The sequence below is a fragment of the Oculina patagonica genome, chromosome 11, assembly GCF_052425735.1.
Source record: "Oculina patagonica isolate OP01 chromosome 11, crgOcupat, whole genome shotgun sequence".
In the NCBI taxonomy this organism is placed as follows: Eukaryota; Metazoa; Cnidaria; class Anthozoa; order Scleractinia; family Oculinidae; genus Oculina; species Oculina patagonica.
The window spans coordinates 852,311-876,456 of record NC_135768.1 but is presented as its reverse complement, the minus strand read 5'-3'; the positions used below and the strand labels follow the sequence as shown (position 1 = coordinate 876,456).

The 24,146-nt window shown below is 39.8% G+C and overlaps 2 protein-coding genes across 5 annotated transcripts in view; one reads left to right on the top strand and one right to left on the bottom strand.

Moving 5' to 3' along the window:
- Nucleotides 1–304: 304 nt before the first annotated feature.
- LOC144629895 (uncharacterized) lies at nucleotides 305–16,039 on the bottom strand. 2 transcript variants are annotated; one of them, XM_078488143.1, is made up of 6 exons: nucleotides 15,832–16,039; nucleotides 12,911–13,011; nucleotides 10,071–10,185; nucleotides 9,352–9,675; nucleotides 8,414–8,674; nucleotides 305–7,514 (listed from the first exon to the last, which is right to left on the bottom strand). In XM_078488143.1, exons 3-6 carry the CDS (start codon nucleotides 10,177–10,179, stop codon nucleotides 3,352–3,354), a joined length of 4,857 nt encoding a protein of 1,618 aa, XP_078344269.1. In that variant the 5' UTR covers nucleotides 10,180–10,185; nucleotides 12,911–13,011; nucleotides 15,832–16,039; the 3' UTR covers nucleotides 305–3,351. The 2 variants fall into 2 exon arrangements, with proteins under 2 accessions (XP_078344269.1, XP_078344268.1); XM_078488142.1 differs by lacking the exon at nucleotides 12,911–13,011 and having other exon boundaries at nucleotides 15,832–16,038.
- Nucleotides 16,040–17,693: 1,654 nt separating this feature from the next.
- LOC144629896 (uncharacterized) overlaps nucleotides 17,694–24,146 on the top strand; it is a 67,027-nt gene continuing 60,574 nt past the window's right edge. For 2 of the 3 annotated variants that reach the window (XR_013566429.1, XM_078488144.1), the window contains exons 1-3: nucleotides 17,694–18,569; nucleotides 21,286–22,505; nucleotides 23,034–23,129. Coding sequence is in view for 1 of the 3 variants with exons in the window: in XM_078488144.1 (XP_078344270.1) it covers nucleotides 17,805–18,569; nucleotides 21,286–22,505; nucleotides 23,034–23,118 (2,070 nt within the window). In the remaining 2 variants the exon portion in view is untranslated. Of the gene's footprint in view, nucleotides 18,570–21,285; nucleotides 22,506–23,033; nucleotides 23,520–23,829; nucleotides 23,895–24,146 lie in introns of those variants that run through there. The other variant, XR_013566428.1, reaches the window with a different exon arrangement.

Here is a 24,146-nt window from a genome sequence, read left to right as displayed (position 1 = left end):
TGTGTCTTGCGAATTTCCTCCTTGACAAATGACCCGGAAACGAAGACTTTAAGACCTCAATGTCCATTTTTTTCTGCCGTTGAGTATTCTTCAGATGTATTTCCTTCGATTCTAGACTTCAAAAGATGTCTTTTAATCGTTAACGGGAAAAAAACATTGCCTTGAAAGAGCCTACAACAGACGCCATTTTCTGTTTGGTCAATCGTGCGTTACCCTGGGTACCAGAGGATTTTTTCTCGCGCGCGGTGGATACTTCGGCGGCCGTCGGCGCGAGAAAAAACGCGCGGGTCACAATAGAGACATGACCGACACCGGAAACCGCGCAAGAAAAACCTCTGGCACCCAGGGTAACCGTGCGTGAGGAAAGGACAAGGGAAAACGAGCCTGCAATGTCGTATACGTTCTGACAACGTGATAAAAGGAAAAAAATTCCGTGTGCTGCGTGGCACTTGTAAGAGTACAAAAAATAAAACAAAGGTCTTACTAAACGAGTATTGAGTGCCTTTCGAAAAAAGTTCAATTTTCCATATTTTTCGGGCTCAGCCCTTAGTCTTCCACTAAAGAAGAGTTCTGACAACGTGGCGGTCAGCGGTTATTCCCATGAAAAAACTAACGGACTTTCTAACAGTTTTCCTTTTTTAACAGATATATATAACAGATATATAAACGACTGGAATTCGTTGGCGAGTGATGTCCTCGAGGCTCAATCATTAAGTTTATTTAAGAAAAAGCTGTTAAGCCATTTAATTAATGTTTTAGCAACATGAACATATATATTAATATTACTTATCTTAGGCCCCGTCCACACTGACCCGGGTAAATTTGAAAACGCCGCGTAAAATGTTTTCCGTCCACATTAACCCGGGTAAATTTGAAAACGATACGCTTGATTAGTAAGTAAAAGTAAAAGTAAAGTCTTTATTTAACGAGGGTAGCACTAAAATAACATAAAAATACTAACAAACCAGTGGCCCTCTAAAATTATTTACAATAAAATATAAAAATACACTATTTCACGATCCAAGTCCAAACGCTCATTGGTGAGCGTTTTTGAAAAGCTCCGTTTTCGGTGACCGAAAACGCCGTTTCAGTGTGGACGGTTGGCCTAACCGGAGAAAAAAAAGATGCGTTTTCAAATTTACCCGGGTCAGTGTATATTATATGTGGACGGGGCCTTAGTATAATAAATTGTTACTACCGTATTTTTTTAAAAAATTTATTTTATTTTTTAAACTTTATTTTATTTTCTTCTCGTCATTAGTAAATCTATTTGTAAATTTTAGCTTATCTAGGATAACAACTTTTACATGGGAATTCAGTTTCCCCCTGCCGTTATCCTCCCACTATTTTTTTTTTATTATATTTTATCTTTTTAGTTGTAAATGTTTATTGTTTGGGAAATCTTAATAAATAAATAAAATAAACTAGTGATACCTATCGGTAGAAATGCCAACGAGTACAACGGGACGCTTTATGATTTTAATCGATCACTAAACATTGCGCGTTTTCTTTAAAAATCTTGAATGTTTATGGAATAAAATGCGATTTTATGAAGGCTAACAAAAAGTTCTAAAATAATACCAAAGTAGTGAAGATTCAGTGCGAAATCTTGTAAACTTTATGCTATTTGCGAGTTTCAAGCCATTGTTGTCCGATGCCGCTATTTTGGAAAGGTTTCCGCTGTTTTAAAGTCCTATAGGTCTTAATCAAAGTGGCTATGAGCCACTGAACACGAAAAATAAATTACGAAACAAAAAGAAAACTTTTACAAAGATTCGGCCAAAACAAAGCATTTCAAACTTTCCACACTGCAGTTCAATCCATTCAGCACATAAGTATTAAAAAAATTGAGGTTTTAAAAGGTAAAAGCCTGGTCGGACAAGTTTGTGGCCAAAGATGAAACAAGTTTATTTTATTAATATTCCGAGAATAATTCATCACGCGCAATGCGTGATGTCTCAAATATCACGTTGAATTGTTGCTTGTTGTTGTTGAGACACTGCAAATTGCGTTCGGGCAACCAGCTTTTAGGAAAATTAAAGGCCCTGTTTCCCGAGGAAAAAAACGCCGAAGTATCCAGGAAAAATATGTAGTATAGGGAATTTATTTTATAAATTCGAGAAACGAAATAAAACTCTCTTATGATTGATAAAATCTGTGTTGTTTACTTTGCCAGACCTAACTTAATTACGCATGCAAATTTGTATGACTTCGAAATTTTCGAAGCTTTGGAAATCTTGAAGCTTTAGAATGAATTTTTTACCTTCATCTTAAATGAAATTAAAGTCTAAACAAAGTTTAATTCACGTTTCTTTCGTATTTCAATCTCTAGTTCGGCAATTTTGGCAGTTTTGAAGCGAACAGATTTGAAACCTCTTTGTTATCTGAGACGCATCGTGTCTGGGAATTTTAGTTGCCAATGACTCATGCACGTGCTGAACAAATTAGTAGCGCGCTGATTGGCCAAACTACAATAAAGTGTGCACGTGCTGAATTGTGTCGTCACGATCTACCTTACATTACATTACATTACTTACATTTCTCGACATTTGGAGTGTTTCTGAGATTTTTTTTCGCATGTACAAATCTTCTCGCGGCTCTATGTTCTGCCGCCTCGTCAGGCCTTCTGGTCTTCCAGAAGGCCTGACTCGTTGGCAATAAATAACAGACCCGACGGCATAGACGGTTACTGACGTAAACAAAAAAACAATTCCCCCAACGAATGGATTTGGCAAATCGTCCTAGGAGCACTACGGAATACTAAATATGTTTTATTTAAACACGAAGACGCGCTATAGAATGAGCTTCGAATTCCTCGTAATCATTCGTCAATCAACGTTACAAGCGTACAGACGTGAATGAATTTCACCGTGACATATACTTGACCTGCAAAATTACCAGTACACTTTCTGCAAAGCTTTACTGATATCCATAAAATTACTAAAGAACAAATTGTTAAATAATATACCTAGTTCTTTCTTTTCCGTTTTCTGTTGAAATATTCACACTAGTTTGATAGAACTAAATCAGAGTATATGCATTACAACAAACATCAGGTATAACAGGCACAACCTTAAAACCACGCATGTTCTTCTGTGTACTGCATGTGATTGCACAGTTTATCGATCTTTGCTGTACAGGTCGCGCACCATGATTCATGATCGTTGTATGGCCGAGCATAGCAGCGAGATCAGGTCAATTTCAAGCATTCTGACACGATGCCAAAAATCTGGCGAGTAGACCTGAGTTGTTTTTTGTTGTTGTTGTTGTTTTGCAGTGTACACCAACTTCTGTCGCAAGCATATAGAGATTCCGCATTCAGGGAAAACTGCATGTCGTATGTAGCAGCTTTTACCACTCTTGATAAGGAGCTAAGTGATCGAAGAAAACCGTCAGCTTCTCTCCTCCCTCAGCAAACATGGTCCATAAGAAAACTTTTTTGCTTGTCATTTTATTTAAAGCTCCAAGAACACCACATTCCATTATGATATTGAAGATTTCTGGACTTTGGATGTGGCAATCTATGGTGAGGCTTTTGTCGTACGTGGTCAGTAACTGCAATGGGTGGTTATTCATATGTTTGGTTTGAAACTTAACGATAAACTTCTCACGACTGCTACGGCTGGGTTTTGGACCCTCTCCTATACCTTTTAAATGGGTGCCAAATGTTCGCACTGGGGATTTCCCTAACTCCACTAGAGGGATAGTGTCAACTGTTACAGAATAGCGACTCCTGAGGGCGAGACATAATGACTTATGTTTGGGTATGTGGTTACGTTGACATTCCTTGCAGCAGTAAGATGCAGTGTGACAATTAGGGCACTTAATGAGGCGTCTCACTTCATCTCTTGAACGACGGCAATACGTGCACCCACTGTAGAGCCGTTCAACAACCTCTCTAGGGTGATACATGCCTTCCTTATTGTTAAATTCTTTGTTTCCATCAAGAATGGGCGGATTTGAATAGAGCTCATTCTTTTCTCCCGGTGGAAGGTAAAAAAGAGAAGAAGGACTAAAACTACCAAGTAAACGGCTATCAATAGGAACACTACCTATTTGGTCATCATACTCAAGCCAAGGGCCACTATGATCTCGAACAATGTTTGACTCCAGATGAACTCGTCCAGAATAATTGACACCAATGAAAATGCCACCACATTTGTTTCCAGCAACGACATTTCCTACTACGTGTGCTGACGTTCGTGATTTAGCGAGTATACCCCAAAATCCATTCTCGAATATCTTATTGTTACTGATTAACATTTGAGAGTTATCATCAAGAGAAACACCAAAGGGTCTGTTGTGATGAATATCGTTGTTATGTATGACTATTTTGTTCTTACTTCTTGCCACGCGAATGCCTTCTGTTGCATTTTCGAAGATCTTATTTCCATCGATGTCACATTCTCCTGCATCTGGTTCAATCAAGATACCGTGAAAACCATTGCTATATATCCTGTTTTCAGACGCTACAAGTTTCCCACCTTCTCTGGCTTCCAAGCCAGCTTGGTGGTTCCTGTAGACTTCGCATTTTTTGACCAACAATTCAGAACCGTCGTCAACAACTAGAACACCTCCACCTCCACAGTCATGGATGGCACAGTTTTCAATCAATGCAGAGCTTCCATACATGATCTGGATTCCAGCACAACCAGCAAAACCAGAAACTGATTCATCTCCAAACTTGTGAGTGCGATCGCAAACAGGCTTTCCTAAAGATGCCGCTATGCACCCTGGTCCTCCGTTACATTCTGGAAAGTCCTCACAACTTGTATCTCCTCCTGAGATCTCGCAGTAATTGACATGAATAGCTCCTTTCTTGCCTTTGCAAAGCAGAGCAATGTTCCCTTTAGGAAAAACGATGTTCTCAAAATAACACTTGGCACCGGTAACGACACACACTTGTGTACAAGTCACAATAGTTCTGGGTCCTAGACCTACAATCTGAAGGTCGGAAGAGACGAAAAGGAAAGCTAAATGATACTCTTCTTCGTGTAATAACAAGGTTTCATTTCTTTGTATCGTCGCCAAAGCAAATTTTAGTTGTGTTTCATTGGTTATTTCTCTAGTGCGTAGTTCAGAAAGTTCTGGAAACATCTCACAAAATCTTTCGTCATGGCGAAGACTGGAGTCAAAATGAACGGCCACTGCCAATGCTGCCCGCGCCTGCCCTTTAAGTTCATCAGTTCCAGTTTTAACAAGTTCTTGGAGAGCCCAAGCCTTTCGTTGCAGTGCCTTGCTGTAAAAAGGTTTTAAAGAAAGGCACTGATGACAGTCATCTAGAGCATTCTGTGGCTGGCGTAGCTTCAAATGACAAAGGGCCCTGTTACAGAACAGTCGATAGTCGGCAGGTGACAAAGCAATGGCGCTGGAGTAAAGGTCTAATGCCTCTTTAAAATCCTTCTTTGTTACTGCAAGGTTTCCTTTCTCTCTAAGTTGGTTGGCTTTCTCTTCTCTTTCATTTTGAACATCTTCTTCTGCCGTGGCGTCATATTCAGGAGGAGGCTGCCTCATACAACAAGATATCACCTTGTAGTCCCTGTCTTTCAAGGGCACATCAATAAAATAAGACGGCAAATCTTCTGCAGAGGTTGAATTTTCAAGGTGTACTAGGAAATCCAGCTTCAGTTCTTGCATTGCCTGGGCCTTGACTTTCTCTTGAGAGACACTGAAAAATATCGCTGCCTCATTAAAGATACGGATGGTTTCCTCTGTGTATAGCAAAGTATGGACTGATTCTTGATGTTTTGCCGAGAAGTTGCGCAAATGCTCCTGCAAATAGGAAGCATGGGAGGCCAACTTTCCCCATAGCTGTAAAGAAGGAGGATTCTCGACACTAAAAACAGCATCTTCAACGAAACTTTCGCACACTTCTGCCGGTGAACGTGTATTTGCTAATGCCCGTTGAAGGACACGTACTGCACAAGAAAGAACGCTTAACTCACTTTGTTCTTTCTTCATCTCACTTCGGATTACTTCTTGCACCAGACGATGGACACTAAAGGAATGTGTCCCATATCTTTGGAAAAGGGAAAACTTGGTAAGAAGAGAGACTATCTCGGCCTGGTCCCACAAATCGCTGACTGCTTCAGTATCGTCATCTTTGTTTAGCCCTTCATTGATTAGTTCATAAGGAATATCGTCCGGGCCAAGAAAGGCGGACACTTTCATAACAAGAGTTGGGGTTTCTGCAAGATCCATTTCTTTTGAGATTTCACTGATGTGATCAAAATTCAGCAACCATGTAGTGTGGATTGCCAATCGCTCAGGTGAGGTATTTTCCACCAGATGCCGAGCTTTTTTCTTCTTTAGAAGAATCAGTTTTTGCTTCTTATATTTCTTCACGTACTCTTTTATGGGCTGACGAACACATCGTATGTAGGCCGCAGCTTGATCGAGAGCTAAAGGAAGTCCGCCAAGCTCTTTAACCAGTTCACGAATGTCACTGTCTTCATCTCCAGCTCTTCCCGTCCGCGTTCGTAGAAACTGCATTCCTTCTTCCTCTGTCAAGCATTTCAACTCAATGCAGAAGTTTTCTTCGATTCCCGTTTCTTCTCCGATTTCTGTTGCTTCTCTCCTGGTAGTTATGATAATATGGCCGCGTGCCGCTTGTTTCCAGTGGCCAGTGAGCAGCTTACGCATGTCTGCAGACATTTCTAGCTCGTCAAGATTGTCAACGACCAGACACCACATCTCACGCCTTCCCAACCAGTCGAGAGTTCTTGACAAGGAAGTAGAGAACTCTTTTTCAAAAGTGCCAATATGACGCGCCATATCGCTGAGGGATATTTGAAAGAGATTGTTATTTTCGCCAGAAATCCAAAAAATGCCGCCTGGATATTCCTCCTTCTCCTTTTGTCGCCAGAGAAACTCCACAGCGAGAGATGTTTTTCCCACACCCCCGAGACCGCAAATTGCTGACTCAGCGCAACCATGCTCGGTGCTTTTCAGTTGCGTTGCAATTTTTTCTAGCTCGTTTTCGCGACCACAGAAGCAACGATTGCGACTGGGTACTTGAAAAATTTCAACATCGGCCGTTGCATTAACATTGCTTTCTTCTAAAGCCTTAAGCCGAGAATCGAATTCACTTTGCCCGATTTCTAAGGCCTCTACCTTGGAGGTTAGATTACCCTGTTCGTCTTTTAAAGAAGTTACAGTTGTCTCTAGATCACTTTGCCTTTCCCCCAGCAAGGCAATGTTTTCTTCATTCGTATCTTGTCGTTTTTCTATTTTTGTTAAATTGTTAGAAATATCACCAATTGCCCCTGACAAAGCCTCGTTTTTTTCTAATTGTTCCTTTCGCTCAGCCTCCATTCGACTCTCAATGTCAGTTATACGCTTATCAAATTTATTTATTTCATCGGTGACATCTTGAAGGGCTTCACTTATCTTCTTGGCTTCATCAGCACTAGATTTCTTGATGGCTTCCAGGTCCTGCCATAGGTTAGTAACCTTGTCGCTAACAAGTTTCATCAAGTCCTTATCCACTGGGCATCCCATGCACAATTTCAAGCCTATCAAGGAACAAATATAAATACACTTGATGCTAATGGCATAAACAAGTCAAATTGATCGAGGGATCACACTTTGATGTCACTATTATTTTACTACGAGTTTACAGATACAGATTATGTGTACTCTTTGGAAATTAAAAAAAAAAAAAAAAAAAAAAACCTGATGGAGAGCAATCCGGGCTTGGTTGAACAATCATTGACAAAAGTGTTGAAACATAATCATTTTAGGCCCTATTTGATTGTAATTTGGTCTAATTTCACCCTTTTGCCCCACGTTTCCAACCCCCCCCCCCCCTCCCTCCCCTATCAATGTTGTAGTTTGTTTTGGGGAGGCCTTTGCTACAATCAAAGATATTTTGATTGCGCGTGGCAGTCATGGCGGAAGGACGTGAAATTGCTAGCTCCTCTAGCTTCGCCTCTGAATCTACCACATAACAAAAATCTGTTAAACCTTCATCGGTTATTGTCTTTCAATCAAGGAAAAAGACGATTCAGTTGGAATGGCTCCCTCGAGGAGCTTGAACAATTCATCGAAGCTAAATTTGCTCTTGGCACCGAAGATGGCGGTAAGCTAACGTCATCGTGCAACGTTGGATGGTGGAGGGGGTATTTTAGCAGACTGCCATGAAATTTAAAAACTAGTGGTAAATTTGCCATAAAAACTGCACAGCGAAGTCAATGTGTTAACTACTTTTGTCTAAGATTGAAGTTTTATTTAACCTCTAACAGATACTACACTAAAACAGAAAGATGGGTATTGGTATTCCGCTTTGAATACCCTGAGTGATTCCAAAAGCCACCATTTTACACCCCAAAATAGAGGACCAGCATTCCCTCCCCATTACAAAATCAGCATATCGACCGGTGACAAGAAAGTGAAGTAAAAAAGATGTCCTAACCCTTAGTTTCCCAGTCCTGAAGGTCGTCAAGCTCTTTATCTTCATCAGCTTTTGGAAGCCCCAGTGAACGAACCAATGTTTCCATGAGCTGAAAACAGTAGTTGAACTCCGGTTCTGTCCAGTGGTCGAAGTTGCAATGGCCCCACTCATTTCTCACTTTAGAGCGTACATCCTTAGCATTGTTTTGAATGCGAGCGGGAAAAACGGACGCATTTCCCAGTATCCCTAACACTGCTGACATGTCGCATGTGTTATCAAATCCTGCAAATAGGCAATAAAGATTAAGTGCGCATGCTTAGTATGATTTTTCGCTTAGCAGGACCTTGAGGGTTGACCCATTCAGTCCACAACGATGGTCCTCTGTTTGCTCCTCAAGATCTACAATGGAGGTCAAAACGACTTGGGACACTAGTGAAGGCGATCAATCACTTAACAATGCCAAATAACCTTTTTGTACGTCCAAAAATGGGTTTGGCACTGTTCTTGTTCATTTCTTAACCCCCCTCCCCCTCAAGCAATGTTGACATGTTCCCTGATCTTGGTGTGTGAGATGGTCAATTCTCAACATTGCTTGGGGGGTAGGGGGCTAGCTGCCATTTGGCCCGGAATTGTGCTAAGTGTCCCAACATTAATGTCTCGCATTGTAGACATTGCTATTAAGTTAGGTGTGCTGGCTAGGTCAGATAAAACTGTCCTGATTAATAATTGATTGATAGCTGCATCCAGGACACCCATATTTAAGTAGCTGGAAATATTTCTTGAAAAATCAAACCCAAAATAACACAACTGGTTGGTGGTCACTGGTCAACATCGACTTAATAATTTTATTTCAGTCACTAAAACAAAGTTGTTTATATGTATAAAGAATCGCCCGTCGTAGGAAGATTCTCCTTGTCTTGTCATAATATCTATAATGTGGAAATAAGATATTTTCTCACCTGTAAACTTAGCCATGTGTGGTTCAAGGAAAAGTTTAGCCAGGTCAACATCTGAGGTAACTTTGTAATCATACAAACGTTCCTTTCTCTTATGCGTGCCCCAGTTGTTGTTGATGCTGCCATAATTCAACTTATAAGTTCCATCATGAGTCAAGTGCGGACCAAACACTTGAGTGTCAATCCCCTTTGAGCTCTTCAGTGATGTGTAGTGTTTGGATATTTCTCGTCCAGCAAAATCGCGGAGGACTGGCAAGAGAAGCCTGTTCAAGCAAACACCAATCACAACCCATCTCTTCTGGTTGTCTCCAAGGTCAAAGCTGCTGACTGTAATAATGAATGGAATGGGAGATTGAGTGCTCTTTTAAGCTTAGACCCAGCTATCAGAAAGGGATGGGGTCAGCAGTGAAAAAGGAACAATCCTACCAATGTTTATGGATTTTCCAAATAAATTCAAGTATGATTAAATCCATCTGCAAAACCAACTTATTAACAAAGCAGCCAAATTGCAAAAAAAAAAAAAGATAGATAACTTCTCAGCCGAGCAATGAAATGTTAGTTCACTTTATGCCAAGTTCTGTACATTAGTAATACACTTTTTGGTTCATGACAGCATCCTTCAAGTTTCATGTTAGATCAGAACGTGATGGCTTCGTAGACCCTTAATGTCAAGACATAGTGTTTGGTAACTCTACACCTAATTAAAAATGTTATGTGCTTACCAGGTCCGGTGGCAGCTGAGGGAGCAGATAGAATTGTGGCTGTGACAGGAGGTCCTGGAAGTGTTGTTGGCATAAATAAAATTTTACTTGTACTTGAGCCAGTTGCCATGGCAACCTAGAAAATAACACCTTTACTGAGAATAATGTTACTACATTGATAAAACTGTAAGAGTGGAGCCCTATCTATTTAGGTATACAGTTGTGGTACACCATCCAGCATTTTGCTTATAAATCCATCTAAAATAATGCCTGTAATCAATGGAGGTGTTCTTTGTTGTCCTTTTAAGGTCAAACAAGCTTTTGAGAAAATGTTATAAGCTGATCCCAGCCAGCCAGGCTGCTTTTCAACCTTCAGATGGGGAGAAGGCAAGGCTTTTAATGAGGGATTGGGGGAGGGGGTAAACCCTGCAAGATTATAAGTTCTCCTCTGCTTATAAGTCCCATCAGCTGCAGCCTCATCTGCTGCTAACAGAGAATCTGCATATTCCAGTTTTAAGCTCTTCCCTCCCCCTGTAAAATATATCTCCTTCCATCAATGTTTCCATATTAACTCACTATCATCCTCACATAAGTTGAGTAAGTCCAGGGCTTATAACCCAGGGGGTCTCCCATATGAAATGGTCATTATTTTATTCAAGGGTGTATATTACCGATTTTTGTCTCACTTAGGGTGTTCAAGCATAAACAAAGTACACATTCGAGGGTAAACAAAGTATTTAAGTTAAAGTTCAGAACACAATATCAATATTTCTAGCAGTCAAGGTCTCATTAAGGGTTGCACATAAAGAAATAGAAAGAACTGTTACCGGTATACTGTGTTGGCAGTCTAGACTGACAAGGCGTGAAAAATGGTATCTTTTAGGGATAAAGCTCTAGCCAAACCAAAATTCCAATGCCAATACAATTTTTTGGCAGCATTAAAGAATGACAAACAAGAGAGTGGTTGAGATGGCGGACATCAGTGACATAAGCTGCAAGGTATGATGAAGGTGGAACTGGCTAGGACATGTACTCAGGAGAGAGGGTGTGAATTACGACTGTTTTACAGCATTGGGGTAGACACCAAAAGGATGAGAGTGAAAGAAAGACCAAAGACTACTTGGAGAAGAATTGTCAAGAAAGACAGAAACAAGGTGGGGTGGAAAAGTACAGATGTGGCCAAAGCAGTGGCACGGAACATAACCCCTCCCTCTCTAGGGGAGGGGGAGAGGTTAAAACTGAGATTTCCAGTATTTCTGTCATATTCACCTTCACAAAAAAGTAAAAAAAAAGGGGTTATTAAAAAATTAAAACAAATAAAAAACTTAAGTTTCTAACTTTTGAGGAAGGGGAAGGAACTTTAGTTTTTATACTACAGTTGAACCCTACTAAGCGGTCACCCTCAGGGAAATGCATGGTTTAAGTGGCAGCTGTGTTTGAATGTTTTTATCAGTCGTCGATTCATATTTCGGACTCTTATCTGTCATTAGGTTGTTGAAAACAAGGTCAAACTGTGTATTAAATTCTTGGTGGCTGATCAATAGAGGTAAAAACAATAGAAGAATCCTCATTCGGACAGCCGAAAGGTGGCCGTGGCTGCTTAATAGAGGTGGCCACTAAATAAGGGTTTTATTTACAGTATTACACTGGCAATGCTTTTTGGGATTTTCATAACTGGCCGCTTAATAGGAATTTGACTGTATTTTAGTGCTTCCCTCGTTAAATAAAGTATCTACAGACTGACTGACTGACTTAAACATCCTCAGAGTCCCAAAGATGGGGTTTTAATGTAGCTGTGAACCCTGAAGGGGAATGGGGGGACTACTAAGGGTATGGTTTTTGAGCCATTTTGGTCTAAAGAAGGGTACCGTATTTTCTCGATTAAACGCCAGGCCCCGAATAAACGCCGGGTCTCCAAGCTTTATTTGAAAATAAACCCCTCAAACAATTATTAAAGGTTTAACATGCTTCAAAAATAATGTCTAAATATATTGCTGTCAAAAATAAATATGAATAAAAATCATTTCTAAGAAACATAGGGCTTAAACAAACTCCTGGAATCAAATAAATGCCGGCTCTATTGGGCCAAGTTTGAAATAAACGCCGGAGGCATTTCAACGAGAAAATATGGTATATTCAGACAATTCTGGTTTGAAATAAGGTGCACTCTGGCCAGCAAGTAGGAATTTTTTTGGAACAAACTATATAGATAATGAATGATTGTTATAATTAATCCCTTGGTAAGTGTTATGTAAGTGTCAGATTTGAAGCCCTTATTAAATGTTTGAACAAACTGAAGCAGAGCCCGCGTACAATCTGGTCTGAAATGGGACTACATACTGATTTTGGGCATGCAAAATTGCATATATTGGCCCGAAATAGAGCAAGGGTTTCAAGAAGCATGCTGCACAACCCCACCCAAATCTTCAGAGAGTATTCCCCACCGAAACCCCAGGCTGTGAACCTAATTTGCCTTAAGCCTGGAAAGTTTTCAGAAATGAAAGTTAGAGCTCAAAATTTAGCTAAGAAAATAAAGATAAATTTTTGAAACCTTTGTTTTTAAGCGATGACATGTAATTAAGTGATGACGTCATCGCTTATTGCCATTGCACGACGGGTTCTTTTATTCTGTTGTCTGTTTCACGCAATTGAACAGAAGTCATGTTTAACTTAACAAGACATCACCATGTACAACACAAAAGCAAAATACTCCTGTGCGGTTTAATAGAATGGAAGGCTTCAATGTATAAATGAAAGAGACTAATTATATATGATGGGATCTATAAGATTAAGTACTCTAGACAGAAATTTCTAATTCTTATAATATAAAGGGCTTCTGTATAAGCAAGAAAAAGATTGACCTTTCTCGCAGCTTTAAAGCTTTCTCGCCTGTATTGTATGTCTTTTATCGGATATCACACTACAGTATAATGCAATCTTTGTTGAGACAACATAAGGAAATCTAAAAAAATAAAAATATAAAATAAATACTGTTGTTCAATTGAACAAATCTATGAGATACCTGCAGTCAGGTGACTGAAGGAGGCACCCTGTATATCAATTATTATTATTATTATTAGTTCATAACAACTGTATTTATTTGAATTCCATCAGATCCTAATTATGCTATTTACACAATCACTAACATTGCTGCTTATGTTTAAAAAATGTAAGCTGCAGTTGGATAACAGTCTTTTTCATGTACAAGGTGTCAGTTACTTTTATTTACCGGTATGTTAAGTTGTTGACAAATGTCCTTAAAATTAGGTAAGACCCCTTGTGAAACATCATCGCTTCTGCATGCATTACGTGCCATTTATTTCTCTTGTTGGAGCCCAGATAACGGTAACTCAGTCGATTTATCTTCCTTTATTGTTCAACAAATGTGCGTGTTGCCCATATATGGTCAGAATGTTACTGTTATCTGCCATCCGCACATAACAGATTTCCGGCAATGTGTAGCCGGGGTTGCCAAGATTTGTTTGAAGTCTTGCAAAGCACTGCATAACCACAGTTTTCCTTGCTGCAAAATGTGTCTTGTTGACAACTTGTTGAATAAAACAATTACCCTGCACATTCTCAATCTTGCAGAATATCATCTGATTTAAGCCAACCCGGCCTACTGCAGCCTTGGTGGCTAAGTACCCAGGGGGGTACTCCGGCTTGTAAATGACGGGGATGATTGAATGGAGGCAAAACTCAGGACCCAAAAAAATCCCTGAGTCTTGCGACATTACCCAAAAAAATCCCTTGCCAAAAAATAACCCCCCCCCCCCAAAAAAAAATCCCTTGTCAAATTACCCCTAAATTGCCAGGAGGGGCAGTAATCTAACGCAAAGAAAACCATAAAAATTGAACGCTCGTGTTTGTTTATTCATCATACCATAAAAACGCCAAGGCCGTGCCAGGGCACTTTAGTTCGTTTTTAATAACCAAAAAAATCCCCTATATTAATAGGGGATTTGAAAACTGATCACATTCTTTTAAATGTGATCAGTGTGATGCTGATTATGTGGGTTACACCACACGACATCTACATCAGCGCATAGATGAACACAAAACCTCTGTAATTGGCAAGCACTTAAAAGAAATCCACGGTGTCGAGAGTCCTGACATATAAGAAATATGTTTTCCGTCTTAAAGAAATGCCAAGGGAAACTGGATTGTTTAGTGAACGAAATGCTTATAATTCGCGAGAGAAAACCAGCACTAAACACGCAGGCGGACTCAAAACGTGCGAAAGTATTTACCTAATTAAATACCGCACGCACTAACACTGTTAAACGCTACTGACCGCGAAACACTGCTCTTAAAATATTCTAATATACTCTATCACCTCTATTTGCATTTAAACTTAACTCGACCGTTATTTTACTCATATCTACTTGATAATGAACTCAAGATGAGTTAGAAACGTCGTGGCTTATTTTCGCTTATTTTTATCCTCAATTAATCAAGTCACCCAAAAAAATACTTGCCAGATTTTCCAACCCAAAAAAATCCCGTAATCGAAAATTTCAAACCCAAAAAAATCCTTTGATCATCCCCGTCATTTACAAGTCGGAGTACCCCCCCTGGGGCTAAGTATCAGGTGTTATTATTCAACAGATGCGCGCGCTGCCCATATATGGTCAAAATGTTAACGATATCTATCATCCGTACATAACAGATATCCTGCGATATTCGTAGGTTGCGAAGATTCGTCCGAAATCTTGTAAAGCGCTACACAATTACAGTTTTTCTATATGCAAAATGTGTTTCATTGACAACTTGTTGAATAATAAAACAATTATCCTGCGAAATCTTGCGGAATATCGTCTGATTTTAGCCCACTCGGCCTACGGCCTCGTCGGCTAAGTATCAGGCGATATTCCACCCGATTTCGCAGGATAATTGTTAAATATTCCACATGATTTTGCAGGATAATTGTTAAATATTTGCAGGCACCCCAGAGCTTTATGTATAAATATTGTTCATTTGGGCCAAATATTCAATCACCAAATTGTTAATTTACGTCAAGATACATTCTACAAATTACCATATTTGACATGAAAATGTTGTGAAGATTATTTTTATAATTTAGCTCTTCTTTTCAGACCTGTGAAAGTGTGTGCATTCATGATCATAATTTCATTGGCTTGTTTATGGTCATATGGCATCTAGCATCTTTATCTCAGGAAGCATTATATTGAGATTCTCGGGAAATAAAATTCAATGTTTCCCTTGGAAATAGTCATCAAGTGTTTAATGTAGTCGTTACACTGATATCTAGAAATTACATATTAAAAGGTCAGTAGTTTGGGTTTTAAAATTTGGATGATGTCACATGAAATTTGATTCAGCCGTCTCTGTCGAACGTTTGTACAACAAAAAGTTTCCAAATCATATGAATCTGATTCTTGACTTGAATAGACGTTGCCATGATCAACCTGCCAAGTGAAAGCTTATTTTAACCCAGCACAGATCATGGAAGATTCAGGCCTTCATTTTTCCGTCAGTGATTGTCCACGTTTCACACTTCAAGTATTCAGTATTTATTATTTATGTCTGCTGAGGTCCGCCATTTTACACTGCTTCCGGCCGGGGACTCATGTACAAAAACCTTTTGTGTTTAGTTAAACTAACGCCTCTTAGCTATATAATTTATAAGCTAAAAGCGTTTAGGTCGTTCCACTCACGAAAATAAAGGTCGAATTATTTAAAATATGTGCCACACTACGTCCCCGACTGGTTCTCCCACCAAAACAATGGCCAAAAATAATTTAAATTTCAGTTTACTTACCTCTCTTTTAAAATGTCAGGTACGACAAAAAGAATGACTCCGTTGTTAACCACGCTTTTAACCAGTAAATTACTTCATTACATCACGAGAAAACAGTTTCCAACAGCGACAAAATGGACGAATATCAGCCCAACTGAAATTTTTCGATTTCGAAGAACGCACACCCGTGGGCACCCGTGGCGGATTCAGGGAAATCTGGAAAGGCGGGAATAGCGTATGGAGCGACGGCTAAATTGAAGGGTGGAATGCATCGCGTTTGCATTGTGTGACATTTGGACCGTGTGGTACAATTTTTAACAAAAATAAGTACCCTTGGGACGCCAAAAATGTGTCCGTTACTGGAGCTGGCCGCTTACGATAATGGTTCTCGTAAGCGGCCACTATAGGTGGAGGGAATAGTTGGCCGCTTACGGGAGCTTCCCAGCTAACAAAAACTGGACGGACGCGGATGACGACAAAACAAACACTGAATAATGGTGCTGTAATTACTGTAAAATCATTGTGACGAACGGCGATGTGAAGTTGATTGATAAAACAAGATACAGAGGTTGTTAATAGAATTTTCTTTGGCGTGTCCGCTTACGGGAGCTTAAAACAAAGAAAAAGTCTAAGTCGTAATCTCTGAGTGTGTCCGCGGCCGCTTACGGGAATGTCCGCTTACGAGAATGTAAAAATACAGAGTTTGTATGGGAGTTAAAACGGGGTTTCGAACAAGGCGGCCGTAAGTAGAGCTGTCCGCTTACGAGAGTGTCCGTTAAGAGAGCTTCGACTGTAATTGATTGATGATTTTTGAAAGGTCTCTCTGGTGAAACAGCTGGAGAAAAATCTGAAAAAGAGAAAGGGCTGCCAGCATTTAACAGTGATTCGCCTATGAGCCCTCAAACATTTGTTTACAAATCAGGTTTTCCTATTTATTCAGTATGTTTTGGATAAACATACTAAAACAACAAATAAATAAAAATAAATTTGTTTGTTTCACGAATAACGGTTTCACTCTAGGAAAAGGATTGCAGTTCTGTTAAAGTATTTGTCGTGTCAGTCACATCCACGTACGTAGCCAGTATAAAATCGGAGAATTGTTTCTTTTGACTTTATCGTATGCAATCGATAACCGCCGAGGTTTTTCACTTTATTTATTTTATGTGAAAAAATATTTTCTGATATTTGTGCAAACGCGTTGACCGTACGAGACACTTGACATTCCACCGTTCAAGATTCTCCATCAATCCAGGCCTTGTTCCTGCCATTACTCCGATTCTCGGAAACCCTTCCGCTTCTTCGAGGAAAAGAAAATCGCCATCTTGAACATTTTAATGCTTTTATCGTTCGTTGCAAACATTAGAAAGAGGACAGTGTGATTATAAATAGTTGGATTCTATCCTCCGTGTAGTAGAAATTCGTACTCTTGGTTTGCCTTGCAATGACAAGACCAATAGGGGTCGGCCTCGGGTGTGGAAGGATCATACAACAGTAGATGTGCGTCTCGGCTCGTCGGTCGCAAATTACGGTATGGTTGTTTATCATTATTTTAAAAATCTCTCTTACACAGGGTATGGAAATTTCCTTTTTTATATATTTTGTATCGTCTTCGCAAATACGCAAAGATGACAATCAGCCATTCCCGGAAAGCCCGGAAGTTTGAAGTGAGCTTACAGTGGGGGGAGGGGGGGGGGGGGGTGCTTGGATTGGTCGTTTACATGAATTTGGGGAAACATGTTTCCCAACATTAAAAGCAACAAAAATGCTCAGTCTAGGATCCTGGTCACAGGCTACTGTGGCTCGATCCTGAGAGTATACAGTAGGCAGAAAGACATAATAATTACTTTGTGCCAGGTCTGTCTTTGTATGGTGGGGAGGTGAGTTTTAGCATTGCGAGCCTGCGATACTTATCAGCGGCAGGAGCACCACATTTTATTTTCGTTTTCACAAGGAAGAGTTGGGTGTACTGCATGAGTACTGGCTTTTGATGGATCATGGATATTTTCACCAACGCTGACCTCAATGTGGGACAATATTACAAACAGTCGTATGGCTCAGTCGAAGATTTAATCACCCAAGCCAAGGATGGTAACATTACTGCCCAAGCAGACCTCGGCATGGCTTATTCTGAGGGTGTTGAAGATTTCGTGGCGAAGGACTCTGAGAAAGCAATTGGATGGTTGAACACTACCATAGATAATGGTTATGCCCGCCCTTCGGTCTTTGCAAAACTTGGTGAATTGCTTGATCAGAAAGGTACACCTCAACACCGGCGGAAGGCGTATGAGATGTATCACAAGGCAGCAAAAATGGGAAGCACCGAAGCACAACTCAATTTAGCAGAAATGTATCGATGTGGCGTCGAAGGAGTTGTAAACGAAGACATAAAAGAAGCGTTTGAATGGTACAAAAAAGCCTCTGACGAAAGTACAGCTGATGACAGTACAGAGGTTGGAGCAATCGGTCGACTTGCTGCTGGAACATTTAAAAAAATGGGGAACGCACTCGGTGGTGCAAGACAAAAGGCTCTGACATTTTTGTACAAGTACTATCTTGACGGGGAGTGCCCAGAGGGTCGACCACAACCAACCAAAGCTGTTTATTATTTGACCAGAGCGGCTGAACTGGGCGATTCTGAGGCACAACTGAAGCTAGGGCAGATATATTTGACCGGAAGTTGTGAACAAGTCAAAGATGTTAGAAAGGCAAGGCGATGGTTGGGAAAAGCATCTGCTGGTGGTGACGTCATGGCGAACAAGGTATATATATATATATATATAGTTTATGGTGGCTGTTAGTACAGGAAATCACATGGCCTCGAATACAATTTGTATAATAGGTACAAGTGATGTTTTGAAAGTTCTCAAAGAGGCGAGTGCAATTTGAGAACTTTCAAAACATCACATGTACCTGTTAATTGTGAATTGTACGAGAAGGTCATGTGATTTTTGTTTTATAGTATACTCAACAACTTCAGAAGTTTCCAAAGATTTTGGAACTTCAGAAGACTTAGAAAATCTTTGGAAAACTTTGGGGTCAACTTCAGGAAGAAAAGTAACGAAACTCATAGGGAGTACAATTTGGGATTAATCGTTGTGCTGTCGTGCAATCAGAATCCAGTAATTTTGTTGAGTGTACAATAATAGTGGTAGTTCAGGTCCATGGACTTCCCCTGTGGACCCGGTCCATGAAGCACCTCATGAACCCGATCCCTAGACCACCACTGTGGACCCAGTCCATGGACCACCTTGTGGACTGTAGACCCGGTATGACCACCTTGTGGACTGTAGACCCGGTATGAAGCACCTCATGGACCTGGTCCAATTAGACCATCATTGTGGACCCAGTCCATGGACCACCTTGTGGACTGTAGACCCAGTCCATGAAGACCTGGTTCATGGACCACCCCTTTGGACCCAGTCCATGGACCACCTTGTGGACTGTAGACCCAGTTCATGAAGAACCTCATGGACCTGGTCCATAGACCATCATTGTGGACCCAGTCCATGGACCACCTTGTGGACTGTAGACCCAGTTCATGAAGACCTGGTTCATGGACCACCCCTTTGGACCCAGTCCATGGACCACCTTGTGGACTGTAGACCCGGTATGAAGCACCTCATAGACCTGGTCCATAGACCACCTTGTGGACTGTAGACCCAGTCCATGAAGACCTGGTTCATGGACCACCCCTTTCGACCCAGTCCATGGACCACCTTGTGGACCGTAGACCCAGTTCATGAAGCACCTCATGGACCCGGACCACATCATGGGCCACCCCTCAGCCTGATTTTCATCAATCTAAAAAATGCGCTATATATGAGTACAGTGGCTTGTGCAAGTGTTTGTTTACACTCCATTAGACTTCGTTTTATCAGTATTTCTTGATGGCATATGTATTTTAAAGCTACCGGTTAACTTTGTTTGCAACAAATCCAAAAGAAAAGCATTAGACCTTCTTCATCCAATAATAATAATAATAATAATAGTCTAGTCCATCGTGTTGTACTTGCGATAGTATGATTTGTTTAAAAAATAATATGGAGCGAAATCTGTGAGCCCTTTCATTACTGGCAAAAGCCTGAATTACATAATTACCGGTATATAGTAGGAAGTGAATATTGATGCCACAAGTCTGAGTTTTATACCCTGTTCCCAGTCTAACCTTTAGACTGTTATTACATTTGCTTTTGAAAATTAGGGGTCAGGTCCACAGGGTGGTCCATTGACCAGATCCAAAGGGGTGTTTTGTATATGTTTTTTTTTTAAGTAGCTGCAATAGATTGTATAACCCAAGCTTTCATTGAAGGCTTGGTCAGCTGTTGTGAGCTGGAAGCTGCTCTATACCTGGTTCATGTTGAAGATCATATATGAACACCATACTGACATGGACATAACAAAATAAAGTTACTGAAAAGATTGGCTTTTTCCTGATGTCTTCATGTACCTTCTATGTTGTTATGTTTTGTTGTTCCTTTTGTTAAAGATAGTAACCAAGTTCAGCAAAGACATATAAAAGTCTGTGAAAATTTCGCCTTGTTCAAAATTATGCTTTAATTGATGACTACTAAGACTTACCTTCTTGATACAGGTTTGGAAGACAGTCAGTGCCCCAGTCAGTAATTTTTCGTCAGACTTCATTTTTTTAATTTGTTATGGGTATAGTCCATATTGCTCTTGTAAATGCCTGACTTCTACTCTACTTTGATATGGCAACATGGCAATTTTTGATGCACCCAAGTTGTGCTTTTTCACTTTCTTGCACAACACTTTTACTTCAAAGGAAAGCCATTTCGGTGTTCAAATCCAACAAAGAGTATTGTCGGAAGCTAACTGAAGTTCAAACTCCCTTAACCCGAGGTTAACTAACTGACCCACTAACCCAGCTTTATGGAGCAGTTTTTTACCTTGGGTTAACAAACCTATGGTTAAGACAGTTAATCTTTGGTTTAGCTCTTACTTGAACCCAAAGTTAATTTAACCCTCTTTTGAGCAACCCTGAGTAGGGAGGGGCTCTGTGGGAGTAAAGAGGGGAGGGGGGGGGTATTGGGGGCACTGAACACCATGTTACTGGTGGTTTTGTTGTTGCAAAGGCAAAAAGGGAGACAAAAACAAGTAGTGGGACTGTGAAAACAATGACAACATTTAACTGGTTGTTTAAACAATCTCGTCTGTCAGTCCTCCTGTGACAGAATAATGCTAACTGTTTTAGCTAGGATTTGAAATGACAGAAGCCTTTTGATTACCTTCTGCTTGCACGTACTGTAACATAGCCTGTGTACAGCAGTCTCCTATTTACTAACCCAATCTTTCCAAATTCATTGGTTCTATTAATTTGTTAACTAATTAATGACAGTCTAGCCTGTGTACAGCCATCCTACTCCGCTGCACAGGCTAATGACAATCAAATCAACTACTTTTGTGAAAAAGTCTAAAATGGTACATGTAGAGAACAACTGTTCATTTATGTTTCAGCTTCTTCAGAAATGCAAACTGAGTGACGACACACAGCATGATGCTTCAGAAGTCAGCAAGGAAGTTTTGACTCAATCATTTGGTATCATGGAGGAGAAAATGAGGGAGAGAGCCAAGTCCAATGCACACCCATTTGCAATTACTCAACCTGTTGCTTATTCTGAAGAAATGTTGAGTCAGTTTGATTGGTCCCCAACGGCAAGAATATACCTTCAAGCTTACAGACTGGTGAAAGAAGGCCTTGAAGTTCTTTATAAAAGTAACTTTACAGATGAAAGAGGAATTTCTCTTATAGCCCATGGATACTTGACTGAAAATTCTATACTACAAGCATTTCCAGAAATACAAAATGTTCTGTTACCCATCATTTTTAAGCTTTGTGAGGAAAATTTGTACAAAAATCCTCGCTTTTTTGAAGGACTTCTTTTGACTTTTGCTCTGCGTAGTTATGAATCAGGAGAAAAAGCGTCAGAGAAAAATGTCAAAGGTGACGGCAAAGCAGTCATGTGTGTAACAAACTTAATTCACTATATTCAAGAGGCTGAACCTAACAGCCTTCCTTCTAAAGATCCCTTTGAGTTTGATAAAAATTACAGCAGCTGGCTTCATGTTTTGTATTGTTACATGGGAGCACTTTACACCATTGCAGAAGCTACTAAAGAGGCAGCGAAAGCGTTTGAGAATTCCCTCAAATGCTGCCCATCTTATTACGAGGCCAAAAGGGGACTTGGATATAATTTAATGAATCTGCACAGTTTCAAAAATGAGGAACTCCTTCAACATGCTCCCACAGAATTCAGAGAATTTTCACCAAATACACAAAGACCACAGGACAGAGAAATTTCAAAGTATGACTCTTGGACTGTGGAAAAACTGAGAGACACTACAAAGAAATTGTTACAGGAATATCTGATAGAAGCACCTCGCTGTGAGAAAAACTACCCAAATGCTTGTTATTATCTTGCAAATTTGGTTTTACTAGACACAAACATGAATGAATTCAGAAAGTATTATGAACTGGGCCAGGATGCAGAAGAAAAGAGACTTCCTTTCTTTGATCCTGTTGATCTCCCACTAAAAGATTCAATGTCCCCATTCTACCAACTATTTGCAAATGTAAAGCAACCTGTTAGGTGTGGCAACAAGGCTTGCACTAAGAAAGTTAAGGAGAGTGACTTGAAATCCTGTGGCCGCTGTGGGAAACAAAAATACTGCAGCAAGTAAGTGGCAAACTAAAAATATATTAGAAAGTATTGATTTCAATTTTCAAGTTTTTTTATTATTAGTTATTTCCTGCAGTGTTCATACTTATTCATATGGTGATATACAACAATTTCACCAGTATACAACAACCCTCAGTAAACAGACCTGGTCCAATCTCGTACCTCGAGTCTTCATTCCTCACTGCGCAAGCTTGACGAAACAAGCAACTCTCCAAAGTTCCATTGCAGGGTCAATTTTGATAGGTTTTAAAAATAATAAAAATGGCCGGAAGTAAAACACCAAGAAGGTCATTGAGTCATGATTTTGAAAGCTAGACATGCTCAACCGGATGTCCGATATTTCCGGACCTCCAATCACAACTTTCCAGAGTCGCTCGCTCGAGGTTGGACCTGGTCAAACCTGACCTGGTAAGGAGCATGCTCATTTGGAGGGGTTTGCCCAATTTTAGTGAACATTCATTAGACTTTCACTATCTTTTTACCCAAAGGAATTAAAAAAGTTGACATCTCACTGTGTTTCTACAGAGACTGTCAAAGAGCAGATTGGAGGAATCACAAAGTTTCTTGCACTGCTGCGAAAGGACCCAAGGCAAAAAATGGCCGTGCTTAAAGCTTGTTATGGTACAACTAAAATCAATATGATCAGAAGTAGATTTCCTCTAGGATGGTGAATGTTTAACATTTAATTGACAAATACAATTACATTACAATTTGTTACTTACAGTCAATACGCCTCCTTCATTACTGTCATAACATTCCACAACAGACAGCACACTACTTTTAGTACAGTGCATAACTCACAATACGCCCATAACGTATTTACTTGGTATCTACAGTGCATTACATAACAATTTGATTATTTTTTTGTGAACATTTTAAAATATAGTGGCTTCTTTGATTACGGGTAGTTTAGTCCTTCCTAACCTTAAATACTAACAGGTTACTTTTAATATATTACTCATAAAAATGCAGGATGTTGATTTGTTCCCCATTTTACAATTAATCTAAGGTGTTGTTCTTAGTACAGATGCATTTTTTCGTTTCCAATTTAAAGTTAACCTTTAGCTTAACACCAATTATATTTTGGTGTTATGTGAGTCCTTCTGCAATCCCATATTTATAAAATAATTTCATTGGCTATTAGTAGCAAATAGTTAAGTAAAGGACATTTTGAGATTACAGTACTGACCAAAACATCTTGCAAATTAAGGTGTGCGAATTCTTTTGATAGGGAGTAAAAGTAAAATTCAATTCTTTTCAAGACGAGTGTGTGCAGATGAAAAGAAGATGATGTAAGGCTTCCGATTTAGACTTACAAAAGAGATCATTTATCCTCTGGAGTGAATTCTATTTTATAAAATTATTTTGCCAAAATTTTGCCAATCGGTATTGGTTTAACAGTACAGTATAATCCCGAATTCTCGAACCCTCTGTTTCTCAATCTCCCGATTTAATTTTCCTTGGGTAGTACTTCTGAAATTTTACAAAGAAGGGTGACTTGCCTTCTGTACTATCTGCTGTTATTTAGTCAAGAGTTAAAAGTTTTTAGTGCATAAATTAAAGTAGCAATCATCAATCCGCATCCATCTGGTTCACCATGAGATAACGCATTGTAAATAAGATCCACGTAATACATTA